The sequence below is a fragment of the Anser anser genome, assembly GCF_964211835.1.
Source record: "Anser anser genome assembly, chromosome: 1".
Taxonomy (NCBI): domain Eukaryota; kingdom Metazoa; phylum Chordata; class Aves; order Anseriformes; family Anatidae; genus Anser; species Anser anser.
The window spans coordinates 57,872,306-57,888,134 of NC_139720.1; the positions used below are offsets into that span (position 1 = coordinate 57,872,306).

At 41.6% G+C, this 15,829-nt stretch overlaps 1 protein-coding gene across 2 annotated transcripts in view; it reads right to left on the reverse strand.

Annotated features, from left to right (window-relative positions):
* The window catches only part of PWP1 (PWP1 homolog, endonuclein), an 18,096-nt gene extending 2,896 nt beyond the window's left edge, over positions 1–15,200 (reverse strand). The window contains exons 1-14 of one of the 2 annotated variants that reach the window (XM_083838932.1): positions 15,051–15,200; positions 14,894–14,952; positions 13,738–13,922; positions 13,217–13,302; positions 10,712–10,808; positions 10,018–10,128; positions 9,192–9,322; positions 7,763–7,836; positions 5,494–5,590; positions 4,789–4,850; positions 2,896–3,007; positions 1,775–1,865; positions 779–900; positions 205–310 (exon numbers count right to left, since the gene is read on the reverse strand). In XM_083838932.1, the coding sequence (XP_083695058.1) occupies positions 205–310; positions 779–900; positions 1,775–1,865; positions 2,896–3,007; positions 4,789–4,850; positions 5,494–5,590; positions 7,763–7,836; positions 9,192–9,322; positions 10,018–10,128; positions 10,712–10,808; positions 13,217–13,302; positions 13,738–13,922; positions 14,894–14,952; positions 15,051–15,116 (1,399 nt within the window). In that variant the 5' untranslated portion in view covers positions 15,117–15,200. The remainder of the gene's footprint in view (positions 1–204; positions 311–778; positions 901–1,774; positions 1,866–2,895; positions 3,008–4,788; positions 4,851–5,493; positions 5,591–7,762; positions 7,837–9,191; positions 9,323–10,017; positions 10,129–10,711; positions 10,809–13,216; positions 13,303–13,737; positions 13,923–14,893; positions 14,953–15,050) is intronic. The other variant, XM_083838933.1, reaches the window with a different exon arrangement.
* Between the last annotated feature and the right edge of the window lie 629 nt (positions 15,201–15,829).

Here is a 15,829-nt window from a genome sequence, read left to right on the forward strand (position 1 = left end):
TGGCAAACACAGTTCTCCAAGATAGAAAAAAAATAACAAAACAACATTTTTAAGCTCAAAGTGTGAAAACATCTAGTCTTTGGGTACTTCATTAAAAATGTTAACCGACAGTTTCTCTCAAAACCATACTACATTACTCTATATACAAATACACTCTGGGGGTAGGGGGGAGAACATCAAGATTCCAGAAAATTATAATGTTACCTGCAGAAATGGTGCTTATATCCCAAACACGCAGCCCTTCTCGCTCTCCTCCAAAGGCAAAAACAAAGGGGAAGTCAGGGCAGCAAGCTGCACAGAAGAGAACACCCTGGGAAGGAGGAAGAAAGATTTTATTTATTTATTTATAAATATCATCTTAAAACAATTTTACCATCTGCGAATACTTTCACCAGGCAAGTTTTAACGAATGTAAGTTCTCTGTTTCTTGAAAACTGACTTTAATTTTGTGACTTTACAAAATTTTAAGAGCTGTTAATTACGAGTAATAAATCACATCTTCATCTTGAACCCAGCAGATACACGCTGGAGCACCCCTAGTTCTAGTCCAGAACATGGTACCTAATTTTCAAGTCTAAGGCTTTGAAGCAGTTTGCCAATTACATCTTGAATTGAATTGTAACAAGAATTGCATTGTAATAAGAATGATTTACACAGAATACACAGATGGGATTTTTTTTCCCTAAAAGATGTTATGTAAAACAAGATTCAAGTTAGAAAACAGATTCAGCAGACAGTTTATATTAAAATCTTCTTGGAACCAAGAAATGAAAGTTACCATTTTCATATCCCTGGAATGGATTAAACTTGGTTTGTCTCCCAGGATATCCCAAATTTTCACATATTTGTCCGCAGATGATGTCACAAGGCACCCTTTGACCTGACTGCTCAGCTGTAGCCCTGGAAGATTAAGAATGCATGGCTGTGAGAGCATCACCGAATCACTGTTTCAGAGATGAAGATACATTTTAAAGTGAAATCATAGGAACAAACCTAAGGTTCTCCTCACACTAAGCTCTGTTCCAGCAAAAAGATGCAAGTAGTTATTAACAGTTTTATGTTACCACTGCTCCCTACCGGGAGAGAAGTAACAATCTTTTGAGAGCAAAATAACTTCATGCAGGTCTATTTTGTTTCTCGATCTAATGACAGTAGCAGTACGAAGTTGCTTCTTTCCGTTACTTCACCTAACCTGACTTCCCCAAGTAGTTTTTTCCTTCATTTGCCAAGGAACATCTCCGTAGCCATACAAGACGACGGGGCATACTCATATGATCTCATTTTAGGCACTTAATCAGGTGCTTCAAGTTGTGTTTTATAGCTCCTATACTGGTCAAAGTAGTCTAAAGCAGAGTGTGTGAAAACCTCCCCATGTGCCATACCTAGGTCACCACCAGACTGAATGTTGGTATAGAATAATTACGGATACAGAAGGTAAACATTACAGTTCATAGTCCTGGACCAGAGTCCATAGTTTCTGTCCTTCCTCACCCAAAAAGCACAGGGACTGTGTCCCAAATGAACAGACCTGTTTTGACATGTTTATTCTTCACAGTATTTGCTGTGAAAAGTTCACCATTTTTAAAGTCCGTCTCTTACAGTGGCTTCTCAGCACAGATTGTTTCACAGTCCAGCTACACATGATCACTACGCACAACCTTTTTTTTTTGTTTTTGTTAAGGAAGGATTCAATACCACCTCAGTCATATCAGTTGAAGACATCTTCCAAATAAGCCTTAGCACTGGGAACAAACACGATACACGCTCAACTTACCTGACACCTCTTCCTCGTGAGCCTTCAGAGTAAACAGCGGCTTATCAGAGCGAGCATCCAGACAGTACACAAAGCCATCCTCTGTGCTTGCCTAAGGAAACCACAATACTTTAAAAACAAACAGCTGTAGCCATTCATTTGAAGAAAGCTTCTACGACATAACACCCACCCTCTATTAAATCCCTGTAGTCTGAGACGGACTTACAGTGCTTCTCCGTTGGGCATGTAACACATAGCTCTGCACCTCCCAAGTCAGACTCCACAAGCCTGGTGCCTGAGCTGTTCCACGTATCTAAACTACACTGCACTGACATACGTGGAAGTCATAATCCTGGTCAAATTTCTTAATTATATTTTGATTTGAAGACGTTTGCACTGCTAGGGTTGGTTGTAATGCTAGGCACTGAAATACAGAGCCTTTCATCTCTAAACCAACAGTTCAAACTTTCTGGAGCCACCCAGTAGCTGCCCAGTAGGCCTGTGCAAAGTTAGTGTGAGTACACTGAGAGAGATCTACATGGCAAACCCAACAGAACTGAGCAGCTGCTCTTGTGGGCTGTATACACAAAGCAACAGAGAACGAGGCAGATAACTGAGATATCAAAAAAGTTTTGTTTTTAAATTCTGTTCAAAAGCTTTATTGTAAAAATCTTGATAAAAACAAGCTATTTTTACTTTATACCAGGTAAGAGAACAGTGCCCTCTAGTGCTGATGTGAAACACTGAATCAGTATTCAGGATCTTAACTCTAATTAGCTACTTCTCAGCTGCAATTGCCTGGTTGCAAGAAATGTAACATTAACTACGCACAGGACAATATATCCCAGCCACTGAATGCTATGAGAACATAGCAAAGATGCCACCTCTGGCATGAAAAAGCATCAGCATCAATTGCTTTCACACTGTCACAACGAGAAGAAGATACCAAATAAGTAACTGATTTCTATATATATGTTGAAAAATCTACCTAAGAACAACCTCTGGCACGTTGTGTTTTGAAATAGGGAATGCTGGCAGCCCGACTCCCCATCAGCTCTATTATCCGATTCAGAAACATAAACACAAAGATACAGGCTAAATGAAACAGCCAACAGGCCAAGAAGAGAAGCATATATACTCACTAAGAAATTACACGGTGAAAAGTGATTCCAAGTTACTCTTTCAACCTGACCACTAAACCGCCAGATTCGATGGTTATCTTGTGGACTTCTGCAATCATACAGCACAGCTGATCTATCAGGAAAACAGATAGGAAGGGGAAAAACAATAAAAATCACAGCAGAACGCTTTATGAAGTTTGTTTTACCACTGGCACCTATAGAAGGTACGTATAAACTACAATTCAAAAATTAAAATGGGAACTACTTCAATACTTAAGACTTCTAACTAAATAACAGATGTTGAAAACCTCTCAGATAAGCACAAGCTTTTTGCATAAGCTTCACAGTTGCACCTTGGTTACATTCAGTGGGGCTATGTGAGACTAAGCAAACAGAGCCCAGACTTGCTCAATACATTAGGTGCTTATCATATAGGAGACCATAATGCATATAAATGAATTATGAATGCGCTTTATTAAAGTCAACTAATTACTGTTCAAAAATAATGCTCTAATTCAGAAAGCAATTTATGATACATATACATTTGCAAACATGCTTTAACCAAAATAAATAAATAAATGAATAAATGTAAATTTGGTTAGGTAAATGCTAGTCTGAAAAGGAGAAGGAATAGATGGGAGTTAACAGGTCCTCTGGGATTCTTTACAGACACGTGCTCAGGCAAGTGGTGGCAGAATCTGTCCAAACCAAAAAAGCTCCTGGATGCAAGCACAAGAAACGAGCAATGCTGTCACTCTTGCAACATCTCACTGCAACCAACATTCACAATGTAACTCATTCCCACTCTACCTTTAATTAAAGCCTAAGAAATGTGAGATCTAGTTTTCTCAGTTCCTTTACCAGGCATTTTCTAAAACTGTTTTAGTACATACAGAATTTTTTTATGGTCTAACTTTCAGGTTTTGAAAGCATTCATTCACTGAATTCATTCATTCACTGAATTGCCTGCAGTCCTTGGATGCTTTACAAGAGAAATCCACAAAGGCAGTCTACTAGTTTATGGACAATATACTGGTTTATAGGTGTGCATGGGATTAAAGGGCTAGCTAAAAAGGAATTGAGAAGCTGAAAGAAGCCCAAACGCTGAGACCATATTTTTATGGAAGAAAACAAAGGGGAAGAAAGTGGACAGAAGCAGGTTCCCAACAACAACGCAAGGTTTTTCTCCAATACTTTTACTGAAGCAGACGTAGCAACAGCATAAGACAAGTCAGAGAACATAAAGGCTTGGCCAAAGACCAATGAGTTTTTAAATACCTTAACACAAGGCAAAACCTTAAAAGCAGAATAAAAATTCATTTAAAATAAAACTCATGGTTATAGCACAAAATTAGAAGTTATCCCTGTGAGATGAAAGAACAGAGAACTTTTTTTGGCTGGCAGGATGTTTAAGTAGCTAGTCCAAGTGAGCAGACAAACCATTTCACAGCAACTCCAGGCTGCAATTACAGGATTGCCTGTTAAGTTTTGGCTATGGCACGCCTGTCAATAGGGGCTATGCAGAGCTGACTGGGACTTGAAAGCCCTTTATATCTCCAGTCTGGTCTTACAGTTTGGAAAAACATAGATAAGTTTTTGCAGGGATGAGCAGTGGCACACTCTTAATGCAGAAAATGCCAAGATGCCAAATTATGAAATAAATTCAGTTTGGAGCAGACACCTGACACAGGAAATTGCAGTCCAGATGGTTAAAAGATTTAGCTTAGCTGAGAAAGAGGTAAGGAAAGCAGCATTTTGGCCACATACAAACCTGGCTACCTTAATGGAAAAAAATAATAACCTTGCTAAAATTTGGCAGTGCTACAAGCAAGTGAAAAAAAAGAAAACGTGAGACTTAATTCAAAATTAATAGCCACTCTAAGTGTAACATTTGAAAATATTACCCTGACATACTTATCGTAAGATCCAGAAATAAGGGTCTGAGTTTCAAATGGATGAAATTGCAAAGTCTGGACCTAGATAACAGGAGATTTCATTAAAAAATAAGTATTGAGATAACACATACAGAGACTTCCTTTGAACAAACATAGCAGACACACACACACACACAAAACAAACAAACAAACAAAAAACCCTCAGCACTTTCACCAAAAGAAATGAGATGATTAGTTCACTTCTGATGTATCTATCACTCTCTATATATACATTTTCTAAATTATATATTTTAGTAAAATTTATTTTAAAGTTTTCTTACCTAGAACACACTGTAAACAACACTCATTTCTTTACACAAGACTTACAGTTCGACTTATGTTCAGAGATCTACTTTTTGTAGATTTTAGCAGCACTATCAGATTCCCAACCTTCAGGGCTCTTACACAAAAGGCATTTTAAAAAAAAAACAAGCAAACAAACAACAAAAGCCTACTGCAAGTCTTCCCAAAACTTCCTTAAGGGTAAGTAAAGTAACACGTTTAAAATCAAACACAGCGTTGTCTGCAAAAGCAACTAATTCAGAAATCTAAAGAATTCTGCACAGTTGGCTGGAAAATTATAGACCTGTTGTTCCAAGGGTTCACTACCAAGCAGCTAGTGAAAAAATGCAGTATTTTTCTCTCTGTTTTTCACAGTGGAAGACACATCGCAATTACTACATACCTTGTCTGTGTGTAGCGTCAGGCTGGCTGCTGCCTTACCGACGGACATATCCCACAAAATCACAGTGCTGTCAGCAGACGCACTTGCTAAAACGTTCCTGATAATGCATCAAAAGTGAAGTTCAAAAAAAAAATCTTTATATAGACACAAACTAATAGTGGTCAAAAATCCTAAATACATACAGAGCCTGATTAAGCACACTGGTCTATGGCCTATGTATCTCAAGCCTAAGGGATAACTTCCCTGAAGGTAATTCTAAGTTACAAGTAAAGACTACAAACAGACCATGTTATTTTAGTAAAATACTTATATTATAACACTGACATTTTTGCTTGCATTTCCCTCCCCACACCACTTAAAAATATCATTTAATGGGAGACTTTCTGAGCAAAGCAAAGTGAGAAAGGCTTTTAGGCACTTTGTTTCCTTTGACAGAAAGTTTTTTTTAAACATTACCTATACAGCTTTGGTTTGTCAGCATATAAGTACAGCTAAGAGCTGGACAAACCTATTTTTAACAAAATACTTTGCTCTCCGGTATCTGAGTGTTTATATAAGTAATAAAGACCCAACACTGTACACCCATCCTACAGCGTTCACAGGAACCACTAACATTTAACAGTTAGTTTACAGACCCCACATTTCAACTTAAATTTGATCAACTGTGTCAATAGCAATAAAAGTTTTTAAGTTTAATCAGAAGAAACTCAAAACATTCCTAAAGCTTGTCAAAAACACCCTGCAACCACTGCCACTGCATTTAAACAACAGATCTATAACCTCAACACGCTGCTTCTGCTTGAAACTGCTCTTCTTCCACGTTCCCCCCTGCAAGGAAGTGTTTCTGACTGAGACACCTAACAATCCACTGGAAAAACTGTTCTCCCAAACAATGTTTCAAGAAAAAGTTACAAAAATGCATAGTGAAGGCTATGAGAATATGTTACATTAATGTAAGTACCATTAAGACCTACAGGCAGACAGTTATTTATAGAGAGCTGTCACAGCATGTCTTGCTTAAAGAAGGAAAAAAAAAAAGCATTCAAATATAAGCAGCTCCAAGGAGTTCTTTGCTTCAGCCCATGAGGCTCCCATTTCAAAGGCTGCTTTTATTTCTTGAAAGATCTATCGGTATCAATGTGTTCATAACTGTATATTACTGAATTATACATTCCAGACACTTTAATTCTTGTAGCTGTAATTTCTGTGATTTGTCTCTATATTATCACAAGACAATCATTTCCAGATAGCATGAAAGCTACTCTTTTGTCAGACGGGTAGAATGAACAATAACTAACACACTCTGCTCCTATGCATAATTGAAGAACAACAGACTGCACTGTAAATTAAGGGTGAAGCCTATGTATGTTTATCGTATGTCTATGTGGGTGTTTCCTCCTTTGTCTAAATAGCAAGGAACTTTAAGTAAATGCTGATACCTGCTGATTGGAAGCATGCATGGACTTTGTGCATCTTCAGAGACATTTATGACAGCAGGAAAAAAAAAAAAAACAGACTTATCAGTCTGTATCTGACTGGTACAGTTTCAAGGCCCATTCTGAAGATCCTTTGACAGCTGAATCGTTAAAAACCACCTAAGCAATAACAAGTGGCATCTTTATTTCCATCAGCACATCGCCCTTGACCTCTCCCCCAGGATGGGCCAGCTTTGTGTTGCTTCAATAGCACCACTTTATTGCTAGCTCGTTCAGGCAACAGAGAATTCCCAAAAGCCGGAGTCATTTCTATAGCTGTGCTGTCAGGGCTTTCACACTGGTTTCTGTTCACAGCTCTAGGGCAAAAGGCAGAGGGGAGAGAAAAAAAAACCAACAACACAAAAAAACACAAAGTACAGCAAGGACTTCCTTCTATAAAGCTACTTCCACCTGTTGAAATGGTGTTTTAGGTCATTGGCAGATTGGCACAGATCAGGGCAAACCTTGTGCTATTCCAATTTGTCCATCTGAATTAAATGTAGCTGATCTATTGAATGGCTTGGACACCCCTTAGCCCTGCCTTCACCTGGACAACTTGCAAATAAAAATGATCTGCAGCAATATATACATATTAAAGAAATTAACAGAAATAATAATTTAAAAAATAGCTTTGAAAAATAAAAAGGGGACAGGTATTTCTGAGAATTGATTCATTTCAGCCCTGCTTCCAAGTTCAGTGTTATACTACATAAAGTTTTGAATTTGTGAAAAAAACATGCCTACTTAAGTATGCTGATTTGTATCCAGCCATTGCTATTGACGTACTCGTTTACCTGCTTTGTTTGTTCCATGAAAGATCAAGCACAGCATCAGTATGTCCTTCCGCCGTTCCTTCTGCAGATAAATTCTGTATATGCAGATACAACATCAACAGGCTTTAGAATGCTACACCTTCAACGGAAATCAAACATTAACAGGAATTCCTTAAATGCCTGCACAAATAACTGTATTTTCTCTTGCTGCAACAAGGCTTTTGGTAGAACTGCGCCTGCAGTACCTGCACTTCTCCTACTCCAAGTCTACTGCTCCATCCACAGCAGGAGAGCTTACAGAACCAATAACTCCCTTCAGGCTATAGAAGAAACTTCATTTTCACCAGTTAATGTGCAGCTTCTTCAAATTTTTTCTTAATGCTCCTGGCAGTTTCCTCTCTCTCCTCCCAATCAACCGCACTTTTGGTCCTTGTAATTGCCAGCTCCTGCAAATTCTAATTTAAAGTGGTTAAGCTTCGAAGGAGTCTTCCAGGACAGCAACTGGAAACCACCTATAAGTCACCCCAATCTTTTTCTGTTCTTTCCTCCAGACCTTATTTATCCATACACAGGGCAAACAGCTTTTCAAATTGAGGTAACATTCATGAATGATTACCTTCAACAGCAATTCTAATAACTCAAGGATTTTCAGAAGCAAGTTTCAAAGAACAAATTCCCTTTCTTGGGGTATTTTTTTCTATTTTTTCTAAAATGAGAATGTTTGAGAGCTCAAGAAGTAAAACCCCTTCCCAACTACACACAGCGTGTTCTACAACTGACTAACACTGAAGTGCCCCTTTGTTTGAGAAACTATGATTAGCTATATATCAAGTGTTCACATCCGTATTTACTTTAAAGAATCTTTAAGTACTTTATGAAGAATCTATTATAAATAAATTATAGAAGATTAAGTTATGCTATCTTCCATACTTGCTCTACATACCCAAGAATTCGGACAAATCACCAAGGCACACACAGGTCTACAACGAGGGTAGGATTCAGATCACAGAACTTGGCATCGAGTCGAAACCTACGCCTTACTCTTTCGTAATTAAGGTTTTCTCCGCAGCCCACTAAAAGAAACTCAGTCATTCTCCAGGCGTGTCTCTATGCATTCACCCTAGATAATCTCGATGACTACCTTAAAACATGCTTCAGTTTTAGATGGATAAAGCTAACAGAGGTGAATCCTGACTAACAGTGGTTTATTAGAGTAAACCCTGTCCTTTATTGCTCAACGCCTTATCAGCTCTCTAAGTCATGGGAAAATAGCAGTTTCAGCCTCCTGTATACTACCCTAACATTATTTTCTGTAACCTGTCTAGACACCATCTTTCAACATGACAGTGGGAATTAAACCAGACTACCTATGGTTTTATATTTTTCATTGTAGGAAAGAAGTAATAACATTATCCTTGCTCTACGTTTCTTCCATTTAACCAATACTTACTTTTTTTCCTTTCTTTTTCTTCTTTTTCTCTTTCTTGTTGCCAAGAGAAAAGACTGGTTCTAAGCAGTCCACTATATCGAGGTCCCAAATATCAATAACTGGGGTCATGTTACCCACTGCAACATAATTTCCTACACAGAAAAATGCAAAGGCAACCACTTTTAGTTATAAAAACAGTGCATCTGGCAACCCAACTGTTGCTGCTTTCTTTGATTAGGTAAGATTTATGTTTACATGCCAGAATTTTCTATCTGAACGTTTTTGGTGATTAGAACTGACAAGAAGTGGTTTAAAAATACTGCAGATATTGCCAGAAAATTCTGACTTGCTCTTTAGTACACTTCCCCTTGAGTACAAGTAACTTTTTGAAGAAGACATATAAGGCACCACATGTAAGGAACACAAAAAAAACAACACTCTACGTGATATGGAAAAAGTCTGTAAAAACAGGAAAAGGGTTACTAAAAACATCAGTATATATAAATCTCATTGTGTTTTAAAGTTAACCAACTGCATTGGCCATAATGAGTTTAACAAAAGCAACCTTTCATTTACAAATGTAAAAAAAAAAATCAGATTAGAGAAGAGCTTGTTTTGGTCTGTTAATTAACAATAACTATTTCTAATTAAACCAGTATTTTAGTCACATGACTTGTTATGCCAGCAGCACCAAGATTAAAACTGTTACACAGTTTTTCCCTCTTAACATCTTGGGTTTATTTCTTAGTCCCACTGGAGAAAACTACCTAGTAACAACATGACAATAACATACTTTTCAAGTAAAAAATACTCTTACTTGACAATTACAGTATCCTTTGTCATTTACCTGATGATTCATCAGGATTAGGATCAAAATTCAACCACTCCAAACTTAGAGGGTAAGCAGGCAAGATAATATCATGATGTACATAAAATGAGTCTTCTTCGTGATTATAAACTGAAAAAGAATCAGAGATATACATGGCATCAGTGAAGAGGAAAACCTGCCAACTTATAGTTCACTTCTAAAGAAGGAAGATGTGGCAAACACTAAATTCCCAAGGTGATCTGAAATGCAAATTTGCGATGCGTTCAGAGTTTCAACGCAGAGGCCAGAGCCTCCAAATACTAATGTTATGGCTCACAAAATTAAACATAATGAACTAACATTCACCTGCATACTTTAGATAAGGAAGTGACAAGTTCAGCAAAATTTAGACAGTTTGTTCCTAACTTTCCACACTACTTTGTAAGAATCACTTCAAAATAAATGCTCTGTACTATCACCATTTTCTACACGAGGAGACATTAATGATGGTTTAAACATTAATTTTACAGAATCAGTAATTAAAAAAATGAAATAAGTCTAGATTCAGTCACATGGGAAATCAGGGTAGAAGACAAACAGTTTTCACACAGTAGGGAGCCGAAGACTCCAAAAACCAACCCCCACTCCCTGTTCTACACAGCCACATGGAACAAACGGGCTGGGCAAAACCTATTTCCTAGCTTCATTGTAAGGAACAAATCCTGTTACTTACCGTGGACCTCCAAACTACAGTAGTCTTTATCAACTCTGCCACAAAGGACAAGATTGTCACTGGATTTAATCAAAAAGTCTTCCTGTTCATATTGATCCTGAAGAGTGAAAAGGAGAGGACAACAGACGTAAGCAAGGCACGTACACACACACGCGACTGCACAAGTACAAAAGGCTGAATCAGTAATATTTTCTAACCAGAATTGAAAGCACTCGAAAACCAACGCCCTGCAGCCCACCCACCCAAAAAAACATCTTCTGATGGTAAATGCAGAAAGGCAGGAACCAGGCTCCACCGTGGGGATACTGAGTAGTTGTTATGCAGGCTGAAGGAGCATTTATGCGGACCTAGCTGGATTTAGAGAAATGTTTAATTACTAAACATGAAACCATCTCTTGAGGCTACCACGATGCAACCCGTTGCTGAAACGAAAATCACCACCGGGGGCCCACATTTATTTCTTATTTCCCTTGGGCTCTCATGCCTGGGGCATTTATATAATGTAACACAGTTTCACACAATAAGCACACTGTGGCTGCTCTTCACGCACAGGAAGCAATTCCAAGAGCATTAACGCGTTGTCCACTTTCTGGAAAATATTTCCAGAAAAGTGCTGCCTGCAGCTATACCGGGCATTCAGCTGCACCAGAACAGTAGCCTCCATCCAATTTCCATTGTTACTGAGGAATGGAAGGCATTCCGGGAATTTTTCTTAGTGGAAAACTAAGAACTGTACATAAAAGTCAGTAATCTTACACAGACCACCGCCCTACAAATATACAACACATACAGGACCTTTTGGCTTTCAAGTTGCAAGGTTTTAATAATTTCTTTTTTATTCACTCCAAGCATTTTTTCAATATTTGAATTCTACTGGGTATTGCAATTCTCTGAGTTAGTCAAGTTAATGCTGTGCAGTGCTTGGCCTTCAACAGCGGTGGTAATAAACACCAATAACATAAAATGTATGCTGGAGAGTACTAAAAAGTATTCCGAATCTGTGGAAAGGATTTGAGCATAGAGGGATGAGAAAAGGGAGCTCCCCTTTTCCGTGTCTGGAAGAAAGCCAGCTTTTCTGACACAGAATAAATAGGATCACAGAATATCCCGACTTGGAAGGGACCCACATAGCTCACGTTCTCCCAGGGCAAGCACCTCTGACTATAAAATCCCTTTCAAAGCGTTTATCTTCTCTGCTAGTACATGCGAGCAAGAAAAATCACCAATGGCTCAGCGGAACACACGTAAAACATACAGTGCCCCAAAATGAATGTAGCAAGTGAACTCGTTTTAAAGATGCACATATACCTTCCTCCCTGAGCTTTGTTATGGTACGTGAAGCCACCACGACTTCTCGTGTGAGATCACACGTTTGACAAGGGTCCCTTACAAACAAACTGGACATTGTGGCAGGAGCCTACAACTAGTCTTACTTTTCAATTTTGAAAGCTTTGTGAAGAATCTAAAATAGTACAGAAACTACAGCTACCAGAAAAAAAATCAGAACCTTTATGCTTAGCAAAGGTCTCAAAAATTCACCTACCCCACCCCCCTGCCCCAGATGATCACAGTCCTTGCAGCTCTCTAAATTATATTGTCTCTTCGCATGAAGCCTCTCCTTCTAACTGACTTCTGTAGCCTCTCCCTGTACATTAATTCAGACGGCAGTCACAATCCATCTTTCTAAATTAAATTGCTGGATGTTCTTTGAAGTCTCTCCATATCACTTCTGAAGAAGCACCCCACATTCTAGGTAAGGCAACACCACTGTTACATACAGTGGAAGGATTACCTCGTGCCTCACACGCTGCATCTCCATTTACCACAAAAAGACAAAGAGGCTGCGCCACAGGACAGCGCTGACACTCAGCCTGTGGTAGACTACAGCTAGAGATGATTTCTTCCCCTGCAGAGCTCCTACGAAGCTCCTGCCAGGATGTTCCCCATCTGATATTCGATGGAAACTGATACAGGCAGAAATAGGCGATTATGCTTTAACTGATGCTTATTTAACGGGGATGTGTTTCTTCAAGACATAGCCCTAATATAACACGATTACTTTTCTTTGTAACCCTGTTTTCTAAAATAGCCTGGGTCCATCTCAGCTTGATTTCTTCCACAAACTGGCGGAAGATGTAAGAGGCTTGTAATCTCACAAGTCGTCTAATTTTGGTCATTAGTGACCTGCGATGCTGAGACTTGTTATTTCTTCAAGCACTTTCTGTGTCCTATCAGAGAGCTGACAAGCCACTCCACGTACGGAAGTACACGTCCTAAATCATGAGCCAGTTCACCTTAACATCTGACTTAAAGGTAAAAAGTGCACAGAAAGGGGGCTGCACAAAGCAGCCTTAAAAGGAAAAAATCTGTCTGAGCAAAAACCTGGCAAGCCTTTTAAAAGTGCTGCAAGCACCTAAGACCCCAAGGCAGTCAGGCAGAGAATTAGGCTTAAATGAATTCTAAGCTAATGCTGTTTAAGATATTTAGCATTTGTATAGTACTTACAGTGTTTTTTAGAGTGATGTAAGGATCCTGATCATTGCTCCCATACACTGCCAGCCCAGCTAAAGTCTCTCCGAGCTTTCTATCACCTAGATGGGAATTTCAGAACATTTCTTACATGTGTCAACGACAGGTGAAGTTAGACGCTCCTGTACCGGTACCTGTATTGCAAAATATCAGGAGTGGTCTAAATGAACTTCCAAGTCCCAAACACGAGGAGAACCTCAGTAAGCTACATTGCTTAGTGCTTTCAGGGACTCTTGCTGCTGTGCTCCGGCACTGCAGCAGGGGGTGTGACAGCCTTTCCAACGCTGCTCAGTTCTTGCACCAGGGAGGAGGACACTAAACTGTTTCACTCACTAAATCACTTCCTAAACTGGGACGAGGAAATAATTCAACACGTGAATTTCCAGCACTTGAAACAAAGCACTCTGTAGTTTTAGGGTACTCATGCCTCAAGTACCACAAGAGGTGAAAAGGTTCCTCATTTGCAATGTGTATCTGACATTTAAAATTTCTCTTACCTGTGTCTTCCTCTTCATCATACTTATCCAAATCATATTCAGCCAGTTCATCGTCAGTCAGCTTTTCGGAGGTTTCCTCCTGGTCTTCATTTTTGGGAGAAGACTCAGCTCTTTCAGCAGTGGCAACGTCCATGCCATCTGCCGTCTGGCCCTGCTCATCTTCATCGCTATCATCAGCACCTTCCCTGTTTAAAGACAGACATCCCCTGAGGAAGCAACACGGACTGGATGCTTCCAGGAAATCATTCAGCGGATTGGCAACAAGATTTCAGCACGCAGTCCTGGCTGCTCACATGGATTTCCAGTCTTTATGCCAATAATTTGGAAACCTACTCAACTCCTTTCCTGACTTCTCCCAAAACAGAAGATGTCGTTATTCTCAGGCTGATAGGGAAAGTTTTTTCTTGCACATTTTCCTGACAAAGCATGGCATAAGTTTTGTTTGGTGGAACTAAACTGAAGTGTGTCTAGATCTCTTTCTCTTGCCTTTCCTTGTGGATAATTCAGTTTCCGTGAATGCTTGCAAGGAATTCAGCAGGAGGAGCGCACAGCAGACGCTGACTGAGGGCCTAAGGCGGACGTGCCAGGCCTCTGAGTGCAGCACGCTCCACAGGAGCTCAGCCCTGCCGAACGCAGCGCGTGCTGCCCTCCTGCACACAGTCCCCAGGCAGCAACCAGCCAAGGTGGCTCCCACAGGTGGGGGGACCAGGTGATCTTGGAGGTCTTTTCCAGCCTTAATGATTCTGTGATTTCTAAAGCAAACGCCAGATGTCTGTTTAGTAGAAGCACTTTGTGTAACAGTGTGAGAACTGGAAACGAGATAATCAGGGATCCTAAATTCAAGCCTGATTTATGACCTTTGCCCGGGAAAAGAAAAAGCGGTCAATGTCATAGGACCATTAAGGCTGGAAAAGGGCCTTCAACATCACCTGGTCCAACCACCCCCTCGCTGAGGGTGCACTCAGCTCCCTCACCCAAACCACCGATAAAGACGTTAAAGAGGGCTGACCCCACCGTTAACCCCTGGGGCACGCCACCGCTGACCAGACGCCAGCGGGATGTCACCGCGCTCACCACCACCCCTACCCGGTCCCGTCCGTGACCACCGACGGGCGCCCAGCCCGCCCCGTGCCCACCCCCCCCCCCCCCAGCTCACCTCAGCCGTTCGCGGGCCTCCCCGACGAGGCGCCGGAGCTCGTCGCGGCTCAGCTGCACCTGGGGGGGGACACGGGGCCGTTAGGGGGGGACCGGGGGGGGCGCTGAGGGGACCGGGGGGGCGCTGAGGGGACCGGGGGATCCCGCCCCCCCTCCACCTTGTCCGGCGTCTCCTTGGCAACGCCGCGTCGCACCCAGGCTGCGCACGGCACCGGGCAGCTCATGGCGGCTCCGCGTGCGGCACCGGGGGCGCGCGGGGGTGACGTCACGGGGAGGGGGGGAAGGAGGAGCGGGGTGACGTCATCGCAGCGCGCCGCGGGGGGGGCGGGCAGAGGCGGGGAGGAGGGGCGGCGTAGGGGGGGTGTATGTGGAGGGGGCTGTGAGGGGAGGTGCGTTGGGCGTTAATTAGCGGCTCTGTGCAGGGCTGTTGTTAATTGTTCGCTGCCCAGCTCCCCGTGCAGTGCTCCGTGCCCCCCGAGCCGGCCTTGTGTTTACGGAAGCACCGCCCAGAGGGGGCGCACACGCGCTGCTTCCCTCCCTCCACACGCGCGGTCACAGAGCGGCAGCGTGCTGTGGGGGCGCTCCGCGGCCGGCGTGCAGAAAATGAGGGGAGGGGAGAAAAAAGGGCAGGAAAGCTGCATAGACGGCCTGCCGAGCTGCAGTTATAGTAAATAACTTCTCTTTTGAATCACAGAATCATTAGGGTTGGAAAAGCCCTCCAAGATCATCTGGTCCAACCCTCACCCTACCACCAATGTCACCCACTAAACCGTGTCCCCAAGCACCACGTCCAACCTTCCCTTGAACACCCCCAGGGACGGTGACTCCACCACCTCCCTGGGCAACCCGTCCCAGTGCTTGACCACTCTTCCATGTTTCCTCTGGAGTTGTGCCTGGAATCTCTCTCAGACCCATTTCTTAGCCTCTAATGAGCAGA